The sequence below is a fragment of the Oncorhynchus gorbuscha genome, linkage group LG12, assembly GCF_021184085.1.
Source record: "Oncorhynchus gorbuscha isolate QuinsamMale2020 ecotype Even-year linkage group LG12, OgorEven_v1.0, whole genome shotgun sequence".
Classification (NCBI taxonomy): domain Eukaryota; kingdom Metazoa; phylum Chordata; class Actinopteri; order Salmoniformes; family Salmonidae; genus Oncorhynchus; species Oncorhynchus gorbuscha.
In genome coordinates this window covers 62,244,252-62,269,811 of record NC_060184.1, presented here as the reverse complement: position 1 = coordinate 62,269,811, position 25,560 = coordinate 62,244,252, and the positions used below count along the sequence as shown (strand labels likewise).

Below are 25,560 nucleotides of genomic sequence, written 5' to 3'. Positions count from 1 at the left end.
CACCTCTAGGTCCAAAAGGCTCCTTAACAGCTTCTATCCATGACTGCTGAACAATTAATCAAATAATATGGCCACCCGGACTATTTACATTGTTTTTACACTGCTGCTACTCGCTGTTCATTATCTATGCATAGTCACTTTGCCCCTACCTTCATGTACAAATGACCTTGTCTAACCTGTACCCCTGAACATTGACTCAGTACTGGTAACTCCTGTATTTAGCCTCGTTATTTTTACTTTATTGTGTTACTTTTAATTACATTTTTTACTTTTGTTTATTTATTACTTTTTCTTAACCCTATTTCTTGGACTTTGTTGTTGGTTTAGTGCTTGTAAATAAGCATTTCACGTTAAGGTCTACCCCTATTGTATTCGGCGAATGTGACAAATAAAATTGGATTTGATTTGATATTCAGACCACGCTGAATGATGGCTCTTTGGTCTCACACACACACACACACGCACACACGCACACACACACACACACACACACACACACACACACACACACACACACACACACACACACACACACACACACACACACACACACACACACACACACACACACACACACACACACACACACAGATCAATGACACTGGAATTACTTATTGGTTTCTCAGGACAGCCACCTTTCCTGCCCTCTCTGCTCCTCCCCATTCCTTGCCCTCTCCTCTCATCTTCACTCTCTCCCCTCCCCTCCTTTTCCCTCCACTCCTCTCCTCTCTGCTCTGCTCCTCTCATCTAATCTCCTCTTTTTTTCTCTCTCTCCTTTCTCCGCTGCCCAAAAAAACATTAACATGATCCTCCAATCAGTGTAATGGCCTGTGTTCCCACATTAGTCTCATCTCTCTAGCATCCCTCTGCTCTCTGGAGAATCAGTCTGTTTCAATACCAGACACAGTAGAAAGAAAGAGAGAGAGAGCGAGGTAGAGGAGAAGAGAGAGAGAAAGAGGAGAGGAAAGGAGAGAGCGAAAGAAAGAGAGAGGGAGAGGGTAAAGAGATAGACAGAAGAAGAAAGAGAGTGAGAGGTAGAGAGGGATATAGTTGTTCTAGTATGTTCTGTAGTTGCTACGTGCTTGTTTCTTTTGTTTCATTGCTCAAATTACTTTTCTAGACAGGAAATTAAATATATAAAGTACAGCACAGATCCTATTGGCTCACAGATCATGTCAATAAACAGTGTCTTGTCTATTATCTAGTTAATTCTGTAGCTTGGCAGTGAGCGAACACTACTCTACATGCCTTTCTGTCTGGAGAGGAAGCTTGTTAGAGGCTATAGGATAGAGGAGTTTGGATACAGGTTTTAGTGGTTTGAGGAGACAGAAATAGCCCACTAGAGGGAGGAATACTCCTTAACTAATACAACAAGACCAACACATCCATCCATGTACAGTTTGCTGATACCTTTTTCCATGTAATCAAATCAGTTATTGATCAAAATCATTATTAAGATCGAGATCAACCTAATGAAAATCATCAACAGTTTTGACTATTAAAATGGCCATGGTGTAGGAATATGTAAATAAAGTATTGGATTGCAGTTCAATAACAGATACTTGTTTCCCATTACTTATGTTTTTCTGCTATTCTGTATGGTTTCTGAAGACTCTTACTACTGTTGTTTCTTATTGCTGAAATTCTAAGGCGAATACTGGGTTTGTAGAATTCTTATTGGCCCTTTTAGTTCCAGATGTGTGTCTCCTTCCAGTGTCTAGGGAGCAGTTTTAGTATATGGCCTCCCTTCATTTCCATTGTTCTGTCTCTCCATCCCTCCCTCTCTCCATCCCTCTTTCTCTTTCCCACATTCTGTTAATCCCAGGAGCCAGATGCCTCACGTTAATGCCAAAATGAGATATGTCAACTGCCAAATGTGCCAATTGCCAAATGATTTTGTGAACTTGGGCAGAAAAAAGTTCACGTTGATCTACTGAGGCAAAAAGAGCACTGTCAGAGTTGAATTCAATAAGAGAAAAGCTGCGAGGGAGGGCCAGAAAAGTAGCCAATGTTTGGGAAAGATTTGGTGAAGTGGTAAATGTGGATGATAGCAGTGCTGGCTATATTACAGTATATGTGATATAGTCACAAGGCGGGGACTTCAACTAGCACGTCAAGGGAACTGTACTGTTTAGATGAGTTAAATGGAATAGTAGTCTACCTCAAGTCAAATCAAATTTGATTTATCACATACGCATGGTTAGCAGATGTTTTTGCGAGTGTAGCGAAATGCTTGTGTTTCTACTTCCGACAATGCAGTAATATCTAACAAGTAATCTAACAAATTCACAACAACTATCTAATACACACAAATGTGAAGGGATGGAATAAGAATATGTACATAAAATATATGGATGAGCGATGGCCGTGTGACATAGGCAAGTGACCGGTGATTTGGGTCTGTATGTTGGCAGCAGCCTCTTTATGTTAGTGTTGGCTGTTTAACAGTCTGATGGCCTTGAGATAGAAGCTGTTTTTCAGTCTCTTGGTCCCAGCTTTGATGCATCTGTACTGACCTCGCGTTCTGGATGATAGTGGGGTGAATAGGCTGTGGCTCAGGTGGTTATTGTCCTTGATGATCCTTTTGGCCTTCCTGTGACATCAGGTGCTGAAGGTGTCCTGGAGGGCAGGTAGTTTGCACTTGGTGATGTGTTGGGCAGGCCGCACTTCCCTCTGGACAGCCTTGTGATTGAGGGCGGTGCAGTTGCCATACCAGGCAATGATACAGCCCAACAGGATGCTCTCGATTGTGAATCTGTAAAAGTTTGTGAGGGTTTTAGGTGACAAGGCGAATTTCTTCAGCCTTCTGAGTTTGAAGCGGCGCTGTTTCACCTTCTTCACCACGGTGTCTGTGTTGGTGGACCATTTCAGTTGTCCGTGATATGTACACCAAGGAACTTAAAACTTTCCACCTTCACCACTACTGTCCCGTCGATGTGGATAGGGGGGTGCTCCCTCTGCTGTTTCCTGAAGTCCACAATCATCTCCTTTGTTTAGTGACGTTGAGTGAGAGGTTGTTTTCCTGACACCACACTCCGAGTGCCCTCACCTCCTCCCTGTAGGCTGTCTCGTCATTGTTGGTAATCAAGCCCACTACTGTTGTGTCGTCTGCAAACTTGATGATTGAATTGGAGGCGTGCATGGCCACACAGTCATGAGTGAACAGGGAGTATAGGAGGGGGCTGAGCACACACCCTTGTGGGCCCCAAGTGTTGAGGAACAGCGAAGTGGAGATTTCCTACCTTCACCATCTGGGGGCATCCCGTCAGAAAGTCCAGGTCCCAATTGCGCAGGGCAGGTTGAGACCCAGTGCCTTAAGCCTAATGATGAGCTTGGAGGGTACTATGGTGTTGAATGCTGAGCTGTAGTCAATGAACAGCATTCCTACATAGGTATTCCTCTTGTCCAGATGGGATAGGTCTGTGGACCTGTTGGGGCGGTATGTAAACTCAAGTTTGGTAGGTAAGGTGGAGGTGATATGATCCTTGACTAGTCTCTCAAAGCACTTCATGATGACAGAAGTGAGTGCTACGGGGCGATAGTCATTTAGTTCAGTTATCTTTGTCTTCTTTGGTACAGGAACAATGGTAGCCATCTTGAAGCATGTGGGGACAGCAGACTGGGATAGGGAGCGATTGAATATGTCCGTAAACACACCAGTCAGCTAGTCTGCGCAGGCTCTGAGGATGCGGCTAGGGATGCTGCTCACATTGGCCACGGAGAAGGAGAGGGGGGGTGGTGCAGTCCTTGATAGCGGGCCACGTCAGTGGCACTGTATTATCCTCAAAGCGGGCAAAGAAGGTGTTTAGCTTGTTTGGAAGCAAGACATCGGTGTCCGTGACATGGCTGGTGACTCTGCCACAGACGTCTTGTGTCTGGGCTGCTGAATTGAGACTCCATTTTGTCCCTATACCGACATTTTGCTTGTTTGATTGCCTTGCGGAGGGAATATCAAATCAAATCAAATGTATTTATATAGCCCTTCGTACATCAGCTGATATCTCAAAGTGCTGTACAGAAACCCAGCCTAAAACCCCAAACAGCAAGCAATGCAGGTGTAGAAGCACGATGGCTAGGAAAAACTCCCTAGAAAGGCCAAAACCTAGGAAGAAACCTAGAGAGGAGCCAGGCTATGTGGGGTGGCCAGTCCTCTTCTGGCTGTGCCGGGTGGAGATTATAACAGAACATGGCCAAGATGTTCAAATGTTCATAAATGACCAGCATGGTCAAATAATAATAAGGCAGAACAGTTGAAACTGGAGCAGCAGCACGGCCAGGTGGACTGGGGACAGCAAGGAGTCATCATGTCAGGTAGTCCTGAGGCATGGTCCTAGGGCTCAGGTCCTCCGAGAGAGAGAAAGAAAGAGAGAAAGAGAGAATTAGAGAGAGCACACTTAAATTCACACAGGACACCGAATAGGACAGGAGAAGTACTCCAGATATAACAAACTGACCCTAGCCCCCCGACACATAAACTACTGCAGCATAAATACTGCAGGCTGAGACAGGAGGGGTCAGGAGACACTGTGGCCCCATCCGAGGACACCCCCGGACAGGGCCAAACAGGAATAACAACACTGTTTATATTCGGCCGTATTCCCCGACCTCGTTCCATAGTTGAATGCGGTGGTTCGCGCTTTCAGTTTTGCACGAATGCCGCCGTCTATCAACGGTTTCTGGTTGGGGAAGGTTTTAATAGTCGCAGCGGGTACAACATCTCCAATACACTTCCTTATAAACTCACTCACCGAGGCAGCGTAAAAATCAATGTTATTATCTGAGGCTTCCCGTATTTAACGTATTTAAAACCAGTCAAACTGATGTCATTTGGAAATTTTGTATGGAAAATCTTTCCAGTTTTCTTTTGTTATTACATTTTCTCCCTACATGTATTTTCTGCGTGAGAAAAAGAAAGATCAGAAACATAGATTTATCTTCAAGACCTGTCAAAAATGAATTATCCCATATTTGACAGTACTGCACATTTTCTATTATTACCTGGTTAGGGTTGGGTGCGTCCCCCAGATTTTCACTTTATCACATATAGTCGGGAGGTTGCAGATGGGTTATTAGCAGTGGTGTAAAGTACTTAAGTAAAAAAACTTTAAAGTACTACTTAAATAATTTTTGGGGGTATCTGTACCACTTTTACTTTTACTAAAGAAGATAATGTACTTTTTATTCCATACATTTCTCTGACACCCAAAAGTACTTGTTACATTTTGACAGGAAAATGGTCCAGTTCACGCACTTATCAAGAGAACATCCTTGATCATCCCTACTGCCTCTGATCTGGCAGAGTCACTAAACTCACTTTTACTTGAGTCATTTTCTATGAAGGTATCTTTACTTTTACTACAGTATGACTTTTGATGACTTTTTCCACCACTGGTTATTAGCAATTGTGGACAGGTTTGGGTGAACAAACAGCTGTGTCTTTGTATGTGTGTGGTCAGATACAACACTAACCAAAAAATAAATCAACCAAACAAATTCTAATAAGCTGCAATGATTCCCTGACCAAAACCACGGATGTGTAAATTTGGTGTGAAAAATCCTGATACACTAGAAACCTGCATTCCCCCTATTCATGTTTCAGACAGTGGGTACCATTAGGACCCAGAAATGGTTTTGTAATACAAATGATTTCATGAATCCCCCCCCCCTCCCCCACACACACCACACGCAGGAGGATAATACTTCTAAACCCCACCTCACTGGATCGTAGAGATTCCACACATAAATCCTGTGGTTTCTATTTCTCAGACTGACCAATCCCAGGAGCCTCTCTGTGGGATAACTTACGGCATTCCCTGTTGAATCTGGAAGTCATTGTAAAATGTCAAGAATGAGAACCTTGGAACCTTGGATGAACACAAAATGCCTTTCCCATTACTCTGTTCATTTTTCTATTTGGTGGATTGAATACGGTCAATTCTACACAGTTTAGCGTGGAGCTGAGAGAAAATGTTGCAGTTTTAAAGGCCCAGTGCAGTCAAAATTCTGTTTTTCTTGTGTTTTATATCATATTGTACAAAAAACTAACACGGTAAAAGTGTGAAGACATTCGCTCAACTGAGACATGGAGTGTGCCCTGTGTGTGTGCCATTTAGAAGGTGAATTGGCATGACCTTTGACCTGGGTAGGTATGGTAGTAGGTGCCAAGCGCAACAGTTTGTGTCAAGAACCGCAATGCTGCTGGGTTTTTCACGCTCAACAGTTTCCTGTGTGTATCAAGAATGGTCCACCACCCAAAGGACATCCAGTCAACTTAAAACAACTTAAAGCATTGGAGTCAACATGGGCCAGCATCCCAGTGGATTGCTTTTGACACCTTGTAGAGTCCATGTCCCGATGAATTGAGGCTGTTCTGGGGGTATAAGGGGGGGGGGGGTGTCATTAATGTTTTGTACACTCAGTGTGTATGTTTTATTGTCACATGCACCTGAGATGTTACAGATCTGCTGTATTTGAAGCACCAGTCCCTTCTGCCCAGCAACCAAGCTGTTTTTACCATCCCTGTAACTGTCACTTCTGCGGAGAGATAGTTTTCTAAACTAAAACTCATAAAGAACTACAGAAGCATTAGGTTCTCGGTTTGATATGAGCGTTTGAACACCTGAGTAAGCTCCACTCATTACACTGGCTCAGTCATAGCCTTGACAAGCCATTTCTTCACCAGTATCCGCATACTTTTTTCTCAGTTACATTTTTTCCTTTTTCAAGACATTATTCAGTCACATTCCTGAAGCCCCCCCCCCCTGCCTTGTGGAGGCTGTGGGAGCGTCCCGTACCCCAGTTTGAAAACCCCTGGTCTATGGCACTTTCCTTTCACTCTGTTTGGTGATGGTACATTCTTTCCTTCCCTCTAGGGATGGTGTGGTCGGACGTGAAGCGTCTATGGTACGAGGGCTTGGAGGACTTCCTGGATGAGTCGAGGAATCAGCTGAGCTTCGTCATGAACTCTCTCTACCTGTCCACCTTCGCCCTCAAGATAGTGGCTCACAGCAAGGTGTGTCTGTGTGTGTCTGTGTGTGTGTGTGCGTCTGTGTGTGTGTGTTTGTGTACTAATGTGATCTCCTATGTGCCAGTTTAAGAACGTGGAGGACACAGAGAGGAAAAATTGGGATGCCTTCCACCCCATCCTTGTGGCTGAGGGGCTGTTTGCCTTCGCTAACGTCCTGAGCTACCTACGACTGTTCTTCATGTACACCACCAGCTCAATACTGGGCCCACTACAGGTACACGCACCAACTAACAGACGCACACACTCACAGTACATTAGCTATCACTTCTGCCACGAGCAGCAGAAGGAGCACAAGCACCAACATCATCCTTCTATCATCACCTCACATGGGAACTATTTCCCTGGTGAACATCCCAATGAATACAGATTCATTCTGCCATTGTTTCTCCTCCCAACTCTGTCCTCCGTCCTCAACACTGGGCCCAAAGTCTGTTCTGGATATTCGGCTGGAGTTCGTGTAGTGCCATAGAGTAGGTGTCTCTCTTTATTTAATTAGAGAAACCTTCAACCTCTCCCTTGCTGTCTCAGCCTGCCAGCTAGGATCAAAGTCCCAGCTCTCTCCATTGTGTGTGTATTTCCTAATTTCCTATGGCCAGGAATCTCTTTTTCTCTATTCAATTTGGCTAGATTTATGGACATAAGGTAATATGGCAATTAATTATAATACGAGCAGTTATGAATGATTGATGAGGTAATTCTGCTCCTATGACTATTTCCTATGTCCTGTTATTATGTGAAGGGGTTGTGGTGGGTTTTCTATCAAACAGCAGGACTCTCCTGTGGATTGGAGTAATATTCTTAATACCAAAAGGTGCTATCTAGAACCAAAAAGGGTTCTTTGGCTGTCCCTTTTGGAACCTTTTTTCTTTTTATCTATCTATCTATCTATCTATCTATCTATCTATCTATCTATCTATCTATCTACATGCACTCAAGCTGGAACTGTGACATCACTGTCTGGCATGGGCGAATGGAAAAGTTATTATCTGGCTGTGTGTACCTCCACACACATGCTCACATGGCTGTGTGGGTGGGTGGGTGGGTGGGTGGGTGGGTGGGTGGTGTGTGTGTGTGTGTGTGTGTGTGTGTGTGTGTGTGTGTGTGTGTGTGTGTGTGTGTGTGTGTGTGTGTGTGTGTGTGTGTGTGTGTGTGTGTGTGTGTGTGTGTGTGTGTGTGTGTGTGGGTGGGTGGGTGGGTGGGTGGGTGTGAGAGAGAAAGCTAGTTGGAACGGTACAGATGAATCATCCCTTTGTCAGAGTGAGGTCCCTCAGGGCCAAAGTCTCACTGGGTTGTGTGTGTAGGTGTCTAACTCTGATGACATTTCAGGGTCGGTGTGTGTGTGTAGGTGTGTTTTAAAGGTGTGTGTATCCACCCCTCCCCTCCTGCGTCAGTACCCCCTAGTCTGCGTTAAGAGCTCCTGACCCCCTACATTCCTGCTCTGTTTGCACAGTAGGTTAGAGGCCAGCTGACAGCCAGGCAGATCATGCTGAGACCAGGGAACTTCCACAGCAACTAAATCAGCCATCTTCTAAGAGGGACGGAGGGAGTAGAGGGACCCGCCACACCAGATGATAGAGGAACCACTGGGGAGATTCACATGTGACAAGATAATGAATCATACTAATGGTGTTATGCTGGTGAATGAGGACCCAAAAGCGACTTAACGAAAACAGAGTCTTTATTCCAGTATATGACAAAAGTAATAATCCTGGAAAAATCAAGAAGAAAACAAAACAGGAAAAAACTTAAATCCACTCGTAGTAACGAGGACAGACTGGAGACTCGACCATTGACTGCAGGTTGCTTCGGGAAGGCACCGACCGTAGCAGACTAAGACACCTGCTCACACGCAGCATCTGAAGGAGACAAAACACGACAGGGCAAGACAAGGACACAGAACAGCGAAACATCATACAAGGATCCGACAAGGACAGAAGCGGAAAACAAGGGGAGAAATAGGGACTCTAATCAGAGGGCAAAATAGGGGACAGGTGTGAAAAGAGTAAATGAGTGAGTTAGGAGAATGAGGAACAGCTGGGAGCAGGAACGGAACGATAGAGAGAAGAGAGAGAGGGAGGGGGAGAGAGAGGGATAGAAAAAGGGAACGAACCTAATAAGACCAGCAGGGGGAAACGAACAGAAGGGAAAGCACAAGGACAAGACAATATATGACAAAACATGACAAATGGAGGAGCTGCTCTCTCTCTTTCTCTCTCTGTCCCGAAACAACCTGGAGAATTGCACCTTGTGGTCGTCCCTCTCGACTCCTGTTGGCTCTTGGTTAGGGAGTGAGTCTTCTGACTGAGGTCTCTCTCACACTGGACCATCTGTGTGTATGTGGGACAGGGGTGTTTGGGATGGTTAGACCTGGGCCAGGGAGCTACAGGTCTGGATAAATAAAAACCACCAGCCATGCTCTCAGGGCTATATATAGAGACTTAAACCCTGCTCTCAGAACAGTTTCAATGTCCTTCAGCTTGGTCAATGTTTATCTGTGTGCTACCTCAACTCGCTAGGGTATCTGCTTGTCAAGGTTGTTTGTAACAGAACAGTTCTCTTCAGTAGGTGGTACAGAGAATAACTATTTGACCATGTTTATTTGCTCACTCTAAAGATAGACATCCTAATGAAAGGGGTTTGCTTTCCAATGTAGCTCTTTTGGACGTTTTTTTAAACTAGGCATAAGTACACACTACTATCCCTGGACTTGTTTGACCTGGGTGGTTGGTTTTGATCTTAGCTAGTCTGTTTTGGTCCAGGGTTGTGTTCATCAGGAGGTCGCACACTGTAACAAAAATATTTTGCAATGGAAAATGAACTATTTTGTTTTATTATTGGAAAAGCTCAGGTAGTAGTTACCTCTCGGTCAGAAGATGGTAATTTAGCTCATGCCAGAGTGCTCTTGTGTTCCCAGATCTCCGTTGGCCAGATGCTGCAGGAGTTTGGTAAGTTCCTGGGTCTGTTTCTGCTGGTGCTCATCTCTTTCACCATCGGCCTGACGCAGCTCTACGGGAAGGATCAGAAGGACCCGGCCAAGAGTCCCGCCAAAGACTGTGAGGGCATCTTCTGTCAGCAGCAGAGCAACGACGCCTTCCACACGTACGTACAGCCTACCTAAATTATCTCTCTCTCCCCTTTCCCTGCTTCACAGGTTCATGGGTACCAGTTTTGACTGTTAACCTCTGACCCATAGAGATCCAATAATTCAATGTTCTACTGTATATGTCATTATATTTTCCATGACCTCCCTGTTGACAGATTCTTGGGTACTGTACCTGTTACTCCATGTTCTGACCTTTAACCTTCCTGTTGACCGATTCATGGGTACTGCACCTGTTACTTCGTGTTCTGACCTTTAACCTCTGACTTTCCTGTTGAAAGGTTCATGGGAACGTGCTACGCACTGTTCTGGTACATCTTCTCTCTGGCCCACGTGGCTCTCTTCGTGACCCGGATCAACTACACGGAGGAGCTGAGATCATTTGTGGGAGCCCTCATCGTGGGCACGTACAACATCGTGGTGGTTATCGTTCTCACCAAGCTGCTGGTCGCCATGCTCCACAAGAGCTTCAGGCAGATCGCTGTAAGTCAATCAAGCGATCAATCAATTAACCATTTAAATCAGTCCAATTTATTTATAAAGCCTGATTTGCATCAGCAGTTGTCAGTAACCCGGCCTGAAGTGACTGCAAGTCACAGATTGTCCATCATTGTCCATCAAGTTACAACAACGACAAAAACAATAGGACTTGATTGGTCTATCTATAACACTGTGTCTAAGTGTTCATTTGGAGTACTTTTTTAAATTCTGTGTTTGGAGTTTAGGCAAAGATCAGCCGTATAATTCACATCAATTAATCAACTTTAATGCTTCATAAATTACATTTACCCATCATCAACTCAACAATCATCATTCTGAATGAAAAACACAAGTCCACTCCAAGAACACTTCAGTCTAACAGATGGTAGTGATTTCTTAACATTTCTCTGTCGATAAACACGTTCCCCTATTTTCTCAGTGATTTCCTAAATCTCCCATTTCATTCCCTCTAAACCCCCTGAATCCCCTAGAACCACGAGGATAAGGAGTGGAAGTTTGCACGTGCCAAGCTGTGGCTGAGCTACTTTGACGACAAGTGTACCCTGCCGCCGCCCTTCAACATCCTACCCTCCCCCAAGACTGTGTGTTACCTTCTGACCAGTATGAGTAAATGGATCTGCTCCCACACCTCCACAGGGAAGGTCAAGAGACAGAACAGCCTCAAGGTAAGAGAGACGGGACACTATCCAATCAAGTGATACCTCTGTATACTTTAAATGTATGACCGTTTCTCATCTTATCCTCCCGTGATATCCAGATAAGTAGACACTGGGTTCAGTCTCCAGTCCTAACCTCCCATGTCGTTGTTGTCCCATCCATCCAGGAGTGGAGGAACCTGAAGCGGAAGCGTGATGAGAACTACCAGAAGATCATGTGTTGTCTTGTCCATCGCTACCTGACGTCCACCAGGCAGAAGATGCAGAGCACTGACCAGGCCACCGTAGAGAACCTCAACGACCTGCGGCAGGACCTCTCCAAGTTCCGCAACGAGATGAGAGACCTGCTGGGATTCAGAACCTCCAAGTACGCCATGTTCTACCCCCGGAGCTAAGACTGACCTGATCTGAACCGCAACCCAACCATGTTCTACCCTTGGAGCTAGAACTGATCTGGTCTCAACCTACACCCAACCTCAACCGGCCAGCTAAGACTGGCCTCAACCCCAACATCAACCCCAACCACCTCTGTTAGCCTCTTCCCCCAGGGGGTCCTATCTCTGACCCTAGCATGCTCAGAAATGACCTTGTGTCCAGTCACAGAGACATTTAAACCTGGAACTCCACTGGAAATATATATATATTCTGCACCAAAGTCTCCAGATTCACCCAGATCCCTTATGTAATAATATTCAGTCATCCTACTTGTTTTCTAAAATTGTCATTGTTTTCAACAATGGACTGAATAAAATGTAATGGAGAATACAGACTGGCTGTGACTTTTTGTCTTGGCAGTGAGAAACGATAAATATTGAGTTGCATCACATGTTCAGCTGGCACGAGAACGGAGACAGTTGGTTTTAATTGTGGAATATCTGTGAATGTTACTCACTGTTCAGAGCCAGCACTTCCCTGGTCAAAACACACCTGACCATTCCCAGTGCTCAGTGGAGTGTTCATGACTGCCCTACTAACAGCTGCCTTCACACCTGGCCATAGTTACCACATACTCTATGTAGGCCAGATATAAATGTTGTTATGTATGTTCTTATATGCACTGTTTAGTTGTTTGTCTTTTCTCCCCAATTGGTAGTTCCAGTCTTCTCCCATCACTGCAACTCCCGTATGGACTCGGGGGAGGCGAAGGTCGAGAGCCATGCGACCCTGCCAAGCCGCACTGCTTTCTTGACACACTGCTCGCTTAACCCGGAAGCCAGCCACACCAATTTGTCGGAGGAAACGGGATCGAACCCGGATGTAGCGACACCTATAGCGCCTTAGACCGCTGCACCACTCGGGAGGCCCTTATATGCACTGTTAACGTGACATATTACAACGCACTGCTGGGCTGTAAATTCATGAATGATGACACTCCATATGAAGAACCACCTCGTTAAAATAAACTTCATTTTCTGTTTTTTATTTGGTCAGATGGAAACAATAAAATATAAATAACATTTACCAATTGAATCATATGAAAATACTTTATATTGTAATTCATTTCATGCCTCTTTTTATTACATACATTACAAACCAAGCTGACATAATGATAAGGAGTGCTTTGTTGAATCCATTCATTGTGAAAAGCTTTGGCTAATAAGTGACAGTACTAAACGTAATACTAGCATGAAAACAAATCATTTCAAAAGGAATGCTATATATTCAACTATTGCACTTATCGACGCCACATAAAATACCTCCCAAATCTTGTCCATTCAATGTGAACATAGGAAATAAAGAGCAGTTTGTAAACACTGTCCATAAAACTATAACACCCCGTCCTCAATAATGTACTTCCTCTAACAAACTCCTTCCTGTCTGATGTTTGATCCAAGCCAACACTCATGACACCTGGGTTGTGTTCAGTGGGCTTGAAACGTGATAAAATGTTTTTGAAACAGAAAAGGTACATGAGCGCTCTCATTGGACATATTTAGGTAGTATTTAGTTTCAAAACATTTTCTCCTGTTTTGTTCTAACTGAACGTGACCCAGGTGAGTCCCCCCCCCTACTATCGGTCTCTCTTCCTCTCCTCCCTCTCTTCAATTATCACACTCATTCTTCACATTGCACTCAAAACAGGTCCAGTTCAGAGGAAAGAGAAAAAACAGCATAGAAAAACAAAACAAAGGAAAGAGACAGCCAGACATCTCCAGGCAGTAACAGCCTGAGCTCTGTAGACTAGTCCTGTGGTGAAGAATGATAGATAATGATGGGTGGAGCCAGGGAAGGCTGGGCAGAGACTAACAAGAAAAGCCACACCCTTTTGTGGGTGGGGCATGGTGGTTGGGTGGAGACTCAGGCAGCACGTAGCTGATCTCAGCAGCGTTTGTTCTTCAGTACGTTGAGTCCCCTCTGGTTCTTAGCCTTGAAGGCCATGACGAAGTGATGCGGGGCGATCTTCCCCTTGCCATCCTCGTCCGCTGAGCCCATGAAGATGTAGTTGAGGCCTAGTGAGATCACACAGAAAGAGCCTGAATGCAGTGGCGGAACGGCAGAGACATTCAGGAAGGTAGCACATCAGCGTCAACTCTCCTCTGGGTTCCATATATGTTTATAGCTACAGTTGAAGTCGGAAGTTTACATACACTTAGGTTGGAGTCATTAAAACTCATTTTTCAACCACTCCACACATTTCTTGTAAACAAACTATAGTTTAGGCAAGTCGGTTAGGACATCTACTTTGTGCATGACACAAGTCATTTTTCCAACAATTGTTTACAGAAAGATTATTTAACTTATAATTCACTGTATCACAATTCCAGTGGGTCAGAAGTTTACATACACTAAGTTGACTGCGCCTTTAAACAGCTTGGAAAATTCCAGAAAATGGTGTCATGGCTTTAGAAGCTTCTGATAGGGTAATTGACATCATTTGAGTCAATTGGAGGTGTACCTGTGGATGTATTTCAAGGCCTACCTTCAAACTCAGTGCCTCTTTGCTTCACATCATGGGAAAATCAAAAGAAATCAACCAAGACCTCAGAAAAGAAATTGTAGACGTCCACAAGTCTGCCTCATCCTTGGGAGCAATTTCCAAACGCCTGAAGGCCCCACGTTCATCTGTACAAACAATAGTACGCAAGTATAAACACCATGGGACCACGCAGCCGTCATAACCCTCAGGAAGGAGATGCGTTCTGTCTCTTAGAGATGAACGTACTTTGGTGCGAAAGGTGAAAATCAATCCCAGAACAACAGCAAAGGACCTTGTGAAGATGCTGGAGGAAACAGGTACAAAAGTATCTATATCCACAGTAAAAATGAGTCCTATATCGACTGCTGAGCAAGGAAGAAGCCACTGCTCCAAAACCTCCATAAAAAATCCATACTACGGTTTGCAACTGCACATGGGGACAAAGATCGTACTTTTTGGAGAAATGTCCTCTGGTCTGATGAAATAAAAATAGAACTGTTCGTCCATAATGACCATCGTTATGTTTGGAGGAAAAGGGGGAGGCTTGCAAGCCGAAGATCACCATCCCAACAGTGAAGCACGGGGGTGGCAGCATCATGTTGTGGGGGTGCTTTGCTGCAGGAGGGACTGGTGCACTTCACAAAATAGATGGCATCATGAGGCAGGAAAATTATGTGGATATATTGAAGCAACATCTCAAGACATGAATCAGGAAGTTAAAGCTTGGTCGCAAATGGGTCTTCCAAGTGGACAATGACCCCAAGCATACTTCCAAAGTTGTGGCAAAATGGCTTAAGGACAACAAAGCCAAGGTATTGGAGTGGCCATCACAAAGCCCTGACCTCAAACCTATATAAAATATGTGGGCAGAACTGAAAAAGCATGTGCGTGCAAGGAGGCCTACAAACCTGACTCAGTTACACCAGCTCTGAATGGAATGGGCCAAAATTCACCCAGCTTTTGGAAGGCTACCCGAAACGTTTGACCCAAGTTAAACAATTTAAAGGCAATGCTACTAAATACTAATTGAGTGTATGTAAACTTCTGACCCACTGGGAATGTGATTAAAGAAATAAAAGCTGAAATAACTCATTCTCTCTACTATTATTCAGACATTTCACATTCTTAAAATAAAGTGGTGATCCTAACTGACCTAAAACAAGGCATTTTTACTTGGATTAAATGTCAGGAATTGTGAAAAATGGAGTTTAAATGTATTTGGCTAAGGTGTATGTACATTTTCGTCTTCAACTGTACATCTATAAACGTATAGAGTACTGTATAGTATGTTTGTACATATTCACAGTATGGATCAGCGGCTGAGGAGGAAGGTATAGAGCTTATTGCACAGTGAGTTTTACCGCTTACCTCAGACCTTGGTCAAGCTCCTTCCGGTGAGCTTGTAGTTAGGTTACCGCAATGGAGGCAAACTCAGAGCCATAAACCAAGTAATATGTCGAACCACCTCTTTCTTATGTATCTTGTACATTTGGAACATGCCGCTGTCACAAGTGCTTACTCAGTGCCACACTTGAAACCGTGTCAGTATTACTCAATCATAGAATTTGAACTGAAATAAAAAACATATGGTTCAATAATACAATCATGGACTAAAACCTGTGCTATCGTGTCACGGTGAATGTCTGAAACTTAAGCAAGAGAAACGGATTACTATATCCAGGGGAGAGTTAGCCTGAGTGCCAGTCTGTTTTTGCTATCATGCCAACTCCTTGTCACTCATTGTCATGCCAAACCACATTGTCTTGAGTTGGAGTTGGCAAGAGCACAAACGGATCTGGGACCAGGCCATCGAAACAGACAACAGATCTGGGACCAGGCTGTAGAAGGAGACAACAGATCTGGGACCAGGCTAGTGGAGAGTGAGCCCCAGAGTCCTTTGGCAGTGGTCCACCGTACTACTCCTCACCTCGTCTGATGGATGGACACTTCTTGCAGAGCACGATGATCTTGGTGCTCATGGTCTTGCCGGCCTGCTGGATGGCCAGGTTGCCTTCTTTGTAGACGTTGATGATGGAGATGGTGGCGTACATGCTGCCTCCTCGCACCACCGCCGTGATGACAGTTCCTGTTATCACTGTCACAGAAACACGGGGGGAGTTTAGATGGCTCAACAACAAGCACTCAACAACATCTACTTAGATTGGAAGTCTGACAACTGTGTCATCATTATGAAATGGTAGTGTATAACGTTCAACAGCCTGAAAGCTCTGTAATTGCCTTGACCAAATATTGTATGATCGAGATCGGATATCTGTCTATACAAATACTCTGATGCTCGGCTTGCAAAATGTACTGGTTGAATAGCTTTGAATAAGATGATCAGATCAATGTGTAAACAGGAAGGAAAGGCCGGGTCTTCTGTTAGGTCCTTTTGTGTCAGGCCTGGTCATTAAAACTTGTGATGCAACACCCTTGGCTTGATATGACTGCAGACTGTCTGCCACTGTATTATACAAGACATTTTGACACTAACACCAAATTACTGGTCTTCACAGACTGGTCTTCATTTCCCATGCAAATTTGACCTAACATCCCTTAGGAAAAGCAATTATTAAAATACCTGCCTCATTCCATCAACATCTACTTGGAGAAAAACATCACAGAGCTAGTCTAAATACTGTGGTGGCAAACTAAGGCCATGGAGTACGTTGGCTGAATCAACACCTTCATTTAGCAGCAGTTTACCTACAGTTAGGCTTTTCTCTAGCATGTGTGTTACCTCTATGAGACGAAGAGAACTGTGTCAGTCCCATACACAAATTCACTGGGCTGCCCTGTCAGAAAACCCTCAAGGACGCTTTTCAGAAGCGCTGAAACCACGCAGATAATGTATCACGACAACATGGGTTTGTTGAGAGAGGGACGGCTCATATGGACTGGGTTGATGCTGGGGTAAGTGTTGGACAATTTTCTCCCACCCCACCTCCCTGACTGACACACACACACACACACACACACACACACACACACACACACACACACACACACACACACACACACACACACACACACACACACACACACACACACACACACACACACACACACACACACACACACACACACACACACAGTTGACCTGTTGTTGTTTGTTGCTGTAGCTTAGTATCTGTGACGGCAGTAGTGACAGCTTTAGGCAGGTCAGCCATAGTAATATATGTAGCATTAGCTGTAGGGGAATAGTATCTCTCTTACCAAAGTCACTGGTACAGTAGTTGCTCTCAACGGTTCCACTTCTTTTGCATTTCTGCTGGCACAGAGCTAAAGAGTACTTCAGGGCTGGGGAGACACAGAGAAAAGGAAAATATAGTTACTTAGTTCACATTCTTCTTCAACATTCAAGGGATGCTAGCAAGTAGGGTTTGGGTTGATTTTGTTTCACATTGAGTCAATTCAGGGAATGAATTGAAATCAATCGTAGGCCAATGAATTAGTATGAACACTTCCCATTGAAAACTGTGGGCAACTTAGAATCCTACAGTTCACATCATGCTTAAGGTATAGGGTTCTACTTATGTCTGGCGTTAAGGAGGAGCGAGTGTTTAACGCATGCAGGGGTTGGTCATTTACCTGTCTAACATCAGCTTGCGCTGAGATGGGAGTGGTGAAACTATTTGAGATGTGTCCTTAAAAACGAGCACCAAACTGCCAATTTCGGTCAGAGTAACTGGAGATAAACTAATCTTTGTGGTTATGTTGGTTATGGCATCAATTTTGCCAGCGGAGGTGCACAGTAGCCTAATCAGTGGCATTTCATCAATGTTTTATTAAAAGATCATCTTTGAGAGCAGCAAAACAGTCTACAGACCTTTTTAGTAAATTGGAACGTATTTAGGTGTCCCTACAGACCTGGGCTCGATCCCGGACTGTATCACAACCAGCCATGATCGGGAGTCCCAATCGGCTGGCACACAATTGGCCCAGCGTCGTCCGGGTTAGGGAATGGTTAGGCCGGGGGGGCTTAACTGGGCTCATCGCGCTCTAGCGACTTCTTATGGCGGGCCGGGTGCCTGCAGGCTGACCCCGGTCGCCAGTTGAACGGTGTTTCCTCCGACACATTGGTGCGGCTGGCTTCCGGGCTAAGCGGGAGGGAGTTAAGAAGCGCGGTTAGGAGGCTCATGTTTCGGAGGACACGTGACTCGACCTTCACCTCCCGAGCTCGTTGGGAAGTTGCACAGATGAGACAAGGTCGAAAAAGAGGGTAAAATAAAACATTTAATGTATCTTTCTTTAAGTGTCAGTGACTGTGGGAAGCCTGTCTAGGAACATCAAGTTATTAAAAAAGACTGCTGGGGTAGTGGTATAGGGAAAAGCTGAGACTACAAAATACAGTCCAATCAATGTCCAAATGTTATTCTTAGTAGAGGCAGTCATCAAAGGACCCTGATGACATTCAGATGACATCATGACGGGGGGGGGGGGGGTTGTGTGTGTGCCTTGGTGTCCTTTAGGAGGTTCGGCACATTAGTTTGTCTGAGTAAGAAGGAACAAGGTGTCTCTTTGGAGTGACTACTTGCTTCCCTTCCCCCTTAACTCTGTCATAGTAGAGAAATCACAGATTTAAAAAGACAAAAAAAACCTAGAAAATAATACATGGAAGTGATAAGTTAGAGGGGACTGATGTTTTGACTGGCATCTAACCTCGTCCCCAATTGCTACAGATAGAGCCGGCTAGGGACAAGATAACAGCCATCCAGCCTTGGTGTCTGCTTCATTGCCTTTCATCTTCGGGTCAACAGCCACTACCATGGTAGATCTGATCTGGAACCAGGCTAATGAAAATGCCTGTAAGCCAATCTCCTAGTGGGAGGGAGGGAGCTACAGCAGCTACACCACATGTTGGCATCAGCAAAGACCACTGGGACCAGGCAATCTAATCTGTCTCTAAATCCCCAACTCCTAGTAGCAGATCAAATGGACCAAACACCCATGTGGCCTGGAGATGATGAATTGCATTCATATTGTGCTAAAAGCACTTAACATTGTAACAACAAGACTGAAGAGATGTGTCAAGACAAGCGAAGAGTTACACATATGTCCTGTTTGGATTAAACATAGACAAAGGAGCTACCTACGTATGGGTCTGGTGGTAGCTGCTGGGGTGGTGGTGGTCGCTGGCACCGTGGGGGTGGGGAACTTCTTGGGTCTAAACTTGTAGTGGCCGATGAACCCGTCTGCTGTTAAACTGAGGTCTGAGAGGAACTGGATCAGGAGCTGGTTACCTTCAGAGAATACTGGACTGAAGAGAGAGAGAGAGAGAGAGAGAGAGAGAGAGAGAGAGAGAGAGAGAGAGAGAGAGAGAGAGAGAGAGAGAGAGAGAGAGAGAGAGAGAGAGAGAGAGAGAGAGAGAGAGAGAGAGAGAGAGAGAAGAGGGAGATCGATATATAGAGATAGAATGTTAGCTTACCTGGAAAGTAGTTGATATATTGAATATGCTCATGGATATCTTGTGCTTAGGTAAACAGTTAATCTTGCATTAGTAGGTTTATGATCAAGGTCATAAGCGAAGTGGTACATTAGCTAGATGAATGCAGAGTAGAAACAGGTGTGTGACGTACTCTGGAGGGCTATCGCCACAGTACTTCCCGATCCTCTTGGCATCGTTGATCTCTGCCCCGTTGAAAATGGCCACATAGTCATATCGACAGTAGTTGTCTCTTTCCACATCGAACTTCTCAAACTTCACCTCAATAATCTGTGTTGGTGGACAGGTCACACACAACACAGGTTACATAGAACACAGGTTACATAGAACACAGGTTACATAGAACACAGGTTACAAAGAACACAGGTTACAAAGAACAAATTACTTTCAGCCCACATTCTGAAGTTGCATTTCATTGTGCAACACTAACCAAGAGCAAACCACAAAGCAATTATGTGAAAATGGACATCTTAGGCGATCTCAATCACTGTCAATTGTGTCAAGTTGAACTGTGAGTAAAGTAAGACCCTCAGGCTGTAGACGAACACTCACCTGGTTCTTAGGAGCCACTATGTGCCATGAGCAGGTGACCCCTGCGGGGTAGTCTTTCTCAGGCCAGTTAGGGGTCTTAAAGGACCCGGAGGGTTTAACCAGACGACCGCCACAGTACTGATCCCCTGGTGGGTGCAAAGTCAAACTACAACGTTTAGTTATACTGCCCAGATAGTACTGCTTCACATGCTATTCATTTGACGGACCACTGGGCATCATCCTGCGACTCTGTGTTTATGTGCAAGATATATCACTTCCTTCTGAATGTTAAAGGATGGAACGTTGTGCACGCGCATGACATAATCCCATAATGGAACAAACATTTTCGGATAACTAGGCTCTTGTCTTATGCATCCCTTGTGGTTATGAGTAAATTAAGAAGACATCGGCCTGTTCCTCTGCCCTGGTCCCATGCTGCAACGTGCAGTTAAAAGGGAGTCTATATGCCAGGCATACCATCACACATCTGAGAGATCAAATCAGCCAACCACACAAGCTGCTTGGACTGGCAAGGGATCTGTGGATCTTTGAAAAACCATGGATGGGTCTCCTGTAACATGTAGTTAGTCGCTATAGCAGTTAGTTCCACTACAGCTGAGCTCCCAGCCTCATGACTGGCAGACGGACTCTGTAACTAAAATAGACACTGAACAAATGGAGGAGTGCTGTGTGGTGCTTTTCAGTTTCAACCAACCACACCCAGGAACAGGGAAAACACCAGTCAATCTAAGCTGACAGACCAAGAGGGATTCCAGCTGTCAGCTACTGTAGAGGTACGGAGACAGAGAGAAGGTATTCAGGGAGGCACTCAGCCCACCCAAAATTCCACAAACTCATTCGGGGAGAAGTAACGTCACCGGGTCAGAAGAGGAAGGGGCGGCTTAGCGCTGACCCGTCTGACCCTAGAGCTCTCCATCTGGAAAATGAGCCGTGAAAAAATCCTTGTCATGCTGTTAAATGTGTAGAGATTCACCTCATCCTCGAGGAAGCTTTAAGTCAACAGGTTTTGTCTTAACTGCCCAAGAGGTCTAAACTGAAAGAGCACTGGTACTTTATCTTACCAAGCAGAAGTCAAACTTTCCCTTGACCTGCTATCCATCCGTTGGGAGTGATTTATTTCGCTAGAACTGCCATTTAGTCTCAGATGTAAATAATTGACCTCTAAGATCTCATCATCTGGGTATTAGTATTATTACAGTGACACGGTGCAACGACCTTGCTGGGGCAGCTAGCGGTTAAGAGGCTAGTTAATTAGCTGGTTAAAATGTGAACCGTAGCACTCAACACGCACACACATATCTGAGGTCTTTACGATGTGGAGTCCGAGCAGAGTCACGGCTAGGGCTCAGTCCCTAATGCTCTGTTGAACATGCTTGGGTATAGGCTGGATACAGATGACTGCAGTTTTCACTACACACTACATAGCCTAGAGGTTAGAGAGGCAAGCCTGCAACCGGCAGGTAACTAATCCAACAGAAAAAAATCTAGTAGGATCTTAGATCCCGTCTCCTGCCACTGTGCCATTGAGCAAGGCACGTTTATTTTATTTTCATTTTATTTCACCTTTATTTAACTAGGCAAGTTAAAGGTAACCCTTAACTACTACATTCTTCTTCTATTCCTCTTCTATATTCTGTTCTGCTTACCTCTCTCATGTGGCTGGGCAGCAGAGTACACTGCCAGGAAGCCACTCCCAGCTGTGTTGGCATCAGACACCATCTGAATGAGCATCTTGTTGCCTGTGGAGACCAGGGCGCCTGGCCTGAAAGTCCCACAGAAGCGGCCCAGCCTCTGGCCACTCACATGGCCACTGTAAACATCCACGTAGTCATAGCGGCACAGGTTGTCACTCTCCAGGTCAATGAAGCGGAAGGACAGGACCACCACTTTACCCTCAGGGACCTGGGAACAACATTCAATCCAATACAATATACATTACAATCTATTCAATCACATAAGGGGCATACAATGCCTTCAGAAAGTATTCATACCCCTTGACTTTTTCCACATTTTGTTACGTTACAGCTTTGTTCTAAAATGAATTAATTAAAATAAAAAAACTCAGCAATAAAAACACAATATACCATAACGACAAAGCAAAAACAGGTTTTTAGATTTTTTTGCAAATGTATAAACACTATTCAGGCACTCTGCTATGAGACTCAAAATTGAGCTCAGCTGCATCCTGTTTCCATTGACCATCCTTGAGAAGTTCACCTGTGGTAAATTCAATTGATTGGACATGTTTTGGAAGGGCACACACCTGTCTAAATCAGGTCCCACAGTTGACAGTGATTGTCAGAGCAAAAACAAAGCCTTAAGGTCAAAGAAATTGTCGGTAGAGCTCCAAGGCTAGGCTTGTGTCGAGGCACAGATCTGGGGAAAGGTACCAAAACATTTCTGAAGCATTGAAGGCCCCCAAGAACACAATGGCCTCCATCATTCTTAAATGGAAGAAGTTTGGAATCACCAAGACTCTTCCTAGAGCTGGCCGCCCAGCCAAATTGAGCAATTGGGGGAGAAGGGCCTTGGTCTGGGAGGTGACCAAGAACCCAATGGTCACTCAGAGCACTAGAGTTCCTCTATGGATATGGGAGAAACTTCCAGAAGGACAACCATCTCTGCAGCACTCCACCAATTAGGCCTTTATGGTAGAATGGCCAGACTGAAGCCACTCCTCAGTAAAAGGCACATGACAGCCCACTTGGAGTTTGCCAAAAGGCACCTAAAGTCTTTCAGACCATGAGAAAAAAGATTCTCTGGTCTGATGAAACCAAGATTGAACTCTTTGGCCTGAATGCGAAGCGTCACGTCTGAAGGAAACCTGGCACCATCCCTATGGTGAAGCATGGTGGTGGAAGCATCATGCTGTGTGGATGTTTTTCAGTGGCAGATTAGTCAAGATTGAGGCAAAGATGAACGGAACAAAGTACAGAGAGATCCTTGATGAAAATGTGCTCCAGAAAGCTCAAGACCTCAGACTGGAGTGACAGTTCACCTTCTAACAGGACAATGACCATAAACACACAGCCAATGCACGCAGGAGTGGCTCGGGACAAGTTTCTGAATGTCCTTGAGTGGCCCAGCCAGAGCCCGTACTTGAACCTGATCGAACATCTCGGGAGAGACATGAAAATAGCTGTGCAGCAACACTCCCCATCCAACCTGACAGAGCTTGACAGGATCTGCAGAGAAGAATGGGAGAAACTCCTTAAATACAGGTGTGCCAAGCTTGTAGCGTCATACCCAAGAAGACTTGAGGCTGTAATCGATGCCAAAGGTGCTTCAACAAAGTACTGAGTAAAGGGTCTGAATACTTATATAAATGAGATATCATTTTTTTTTGTTTTAATACATTTCCAAACATTTCTAAAAACCTGTTTTTGCTCTGTCATTATGGGGTATAGTGTGTAGATTGATTGGGGGGGGACAAGTTAATCAATTTTAGAATAAGGCTGTAACGTAACATAATGTGAAAAACTCAATGGGTCTGAATAGTTTCCAAATGCACTGTATGTGACAACTCATATAAGAGGAAACACATTTTCCTCTGATTTACATTTCATTCGTTGCAGCCATGTGACCATGCTGCATGTTAATACAAATGCCAAGCAGGCAGCTCAAAGTGCCTGAGGGTGCTGTGTGGCCAGTGGCCAAATATCAGACTACGAATTAGACCTACACAGTTAGGGTTAGTGAATTAGTATCTCATTGTACTTTATTGCAGAAACATTGCGTCATTTCAGTTCTCTGATATGGGTGCTGTTAACTGTTAGACATGAATCATGTATTTACAGTAGGGTACAAGTATGTTTGACTCACCGTGATTCTCCAAACACATTTGGTATTTGGGGGGTACACCCCTGGATACCCCGGGCTCCCAATGACCCCAGAACCCCCCGTTATATTCCCTCCGCATGTAAACGTTGGTCTGGAAACATTGAGCAAAATATTTTAGACACATTCTCATTCTAATACAAATATATAGCCTATGCTATCATGGAATCTGGAAAGGAGCAGAAGCCTAGGCGTTAATGGTTGGTGTTCATTCTTGGGTTGTCTCAGCAATGCGCCAATGTGCGTCCTCATGCCTACAGCGCAGACTGCAGATTCCACCAAAATAACAACTCCTCAGTTATGAACTATTTAACATCATTGATGCGGTTCATTCATTCATTGTGCCGTAAGCTAACGGATCATTGGCACCTCATGATAAGGCTTTGTAGGCTACAGTACACACGTGTTAATTCTAACAAATAGCCCAACGCAAAACCAAAAATAATCAATTGTAAAAATAAAAAATAAAAAGATTTTAAAAAGTGAAGAGGTACCTCCGTTGTGACTGCCCGCAGACTTCTGTCAAAAACAGTACACTCCATGCGCAAAAAACACTGCATATTCTCAACATTATCGGGTGAACTGACCAGGCACCACTTCGCCTGTTTTCGCCCGCTGGCATGAATGACATTGTATTCAGTCGCTTGAGCGGTGGGGAAAAGTACCCAGAAGTTCCTGGAGGGAGTTTCGCAAGCTGTAGCACAGAGATGAATATAGCGTTTGTTCTGCGTGGTAGGAGGGAGCAGTCGGCAGGCAGCTGCCTTTTTCCAAAAGCTGGGATCAAAGACGCATTAGAAGTATTGAAGAGGGGGGTGGTGGTGCTTTGGTTTAGTACCACACCTGGCATAACCTACCTTGGGTAAAATAATGTTAATATCCCTAGTGAAATATTTATTCAAGGCACAGAGTTCAGGTGATCATGATGAATATATGGTCATATGTACAAACTGTATGTATTTTGCACATCGGCTGTTTATATGTGCTCTTCAGAAAATAAAGAATTTAAAAACAAGTGAATAGCCTGATTAATCAATGAATGCAAAATAGGTCTAAACAACAAAAATAGACTATTACAGTACATACATATATTACAGTATTTACAGTATAGATTCCAGAATGTGTTCTTATGCACTAATATGTGTGCTATGTGCTATCTACTATCCTACTTACACAGAGTGACAGAAAGACTGAAAGACAGGCAGATAAACACTGATGGCGGCGCTGAGGAGAGCACTCATCTTTTTTATTTAACCTTGATTTAACTATCAGTTAAAAATAATTCTTATTTACAATGACGGCCTACCAGAAAACAAAAGGCCTCCTGCGCGGACGGGGGCTGGGATTAAATATAAAAAAACATGAATTATAGGACAAAACACACATCTCGACAAGAGAGACACCTAAAATGTTTATTGTATTATATGGAGCCATTTACTTTATGTTCGTATTCTTATCCTTTAATAGTTCTTATTGGTGTTGCATTGTCGATGAGGAACCTGCAGGTACGCATTTCGCAGGACAAGG

General features: G+C 44.4%; 2 protein-coding genes across 3 annotated transcripts in view; one reads left to right on the top strand and one right to left on the bottom strand.

Moving 5' to 3' along the window:
- Positions 1-12,051, top strand: part of trpc1 (transient receptor potential cation channel, subfamily C, member 1) — a 42,885-nt gene extending 30,834 nt beyond the window's left edge. For both annotated transcript variants that reach the window (XM_046292551.1, XM_046292552.1), the window contains 6 exons: positions 6,873-7,012; positions 7,092-7,241; positions 9,942-10,126; positions 10,409-10,610; positions 11,099-11,293; positions 11,452-12,051. In XM_046292551.1, coding sequence (XP_046148507.1) covers positions 6,873-7,012; positions 7,092-7,241; positions 9,942-10,126; positions 10,409-10,610; positions 11,099-11,293; positions 11,452-11,679 — 1,100 coding nt within the window. In that variant the 3' untranslated portion in view covers positions 11,680-12,051. The remainder of the gene's footprint in view (positions 1-6,872; positions 7,013-7,091; positions 7,242-9,941; positions 10,127-10,408; positions 10,611-11,098; positions 11,294-11,451) is intronic.
- Positions 12,052-12,677: 626 nt separating this feature from the next.
- On the bottom strand, positions 12,678-24,779 carry LOC123991210 (procollagen C-endopeptidase enhancer 2-like). The gene is made up of 9 exons (XM_046292553.1): positions 24,531-24,779; positions 24,022-24,130; positions 21,846-22,101; positions 20,200-20,324; positions 19,781-19,917; positions 19,298-19,461; positions 17,418-17,501; positions 16,129-16,296; positions 12,678-13,734 (listed from the first exon to the last, which is right to left on the bottom strand). The coding sequence occupies exons 1-9, from the start codon at positions 24,665-24,667 to the stop codon at positions 13,604-13,606; spliced, it is 1,311 nt and encodes a 436-aa protein (XP_046148509.1). The 5' UTR covers positions 24,668-24,779; the 3' UTR covers positions 12,678-13,603.
- Positions 24,780-25,560: the final 781 nt, after the last annotated feature.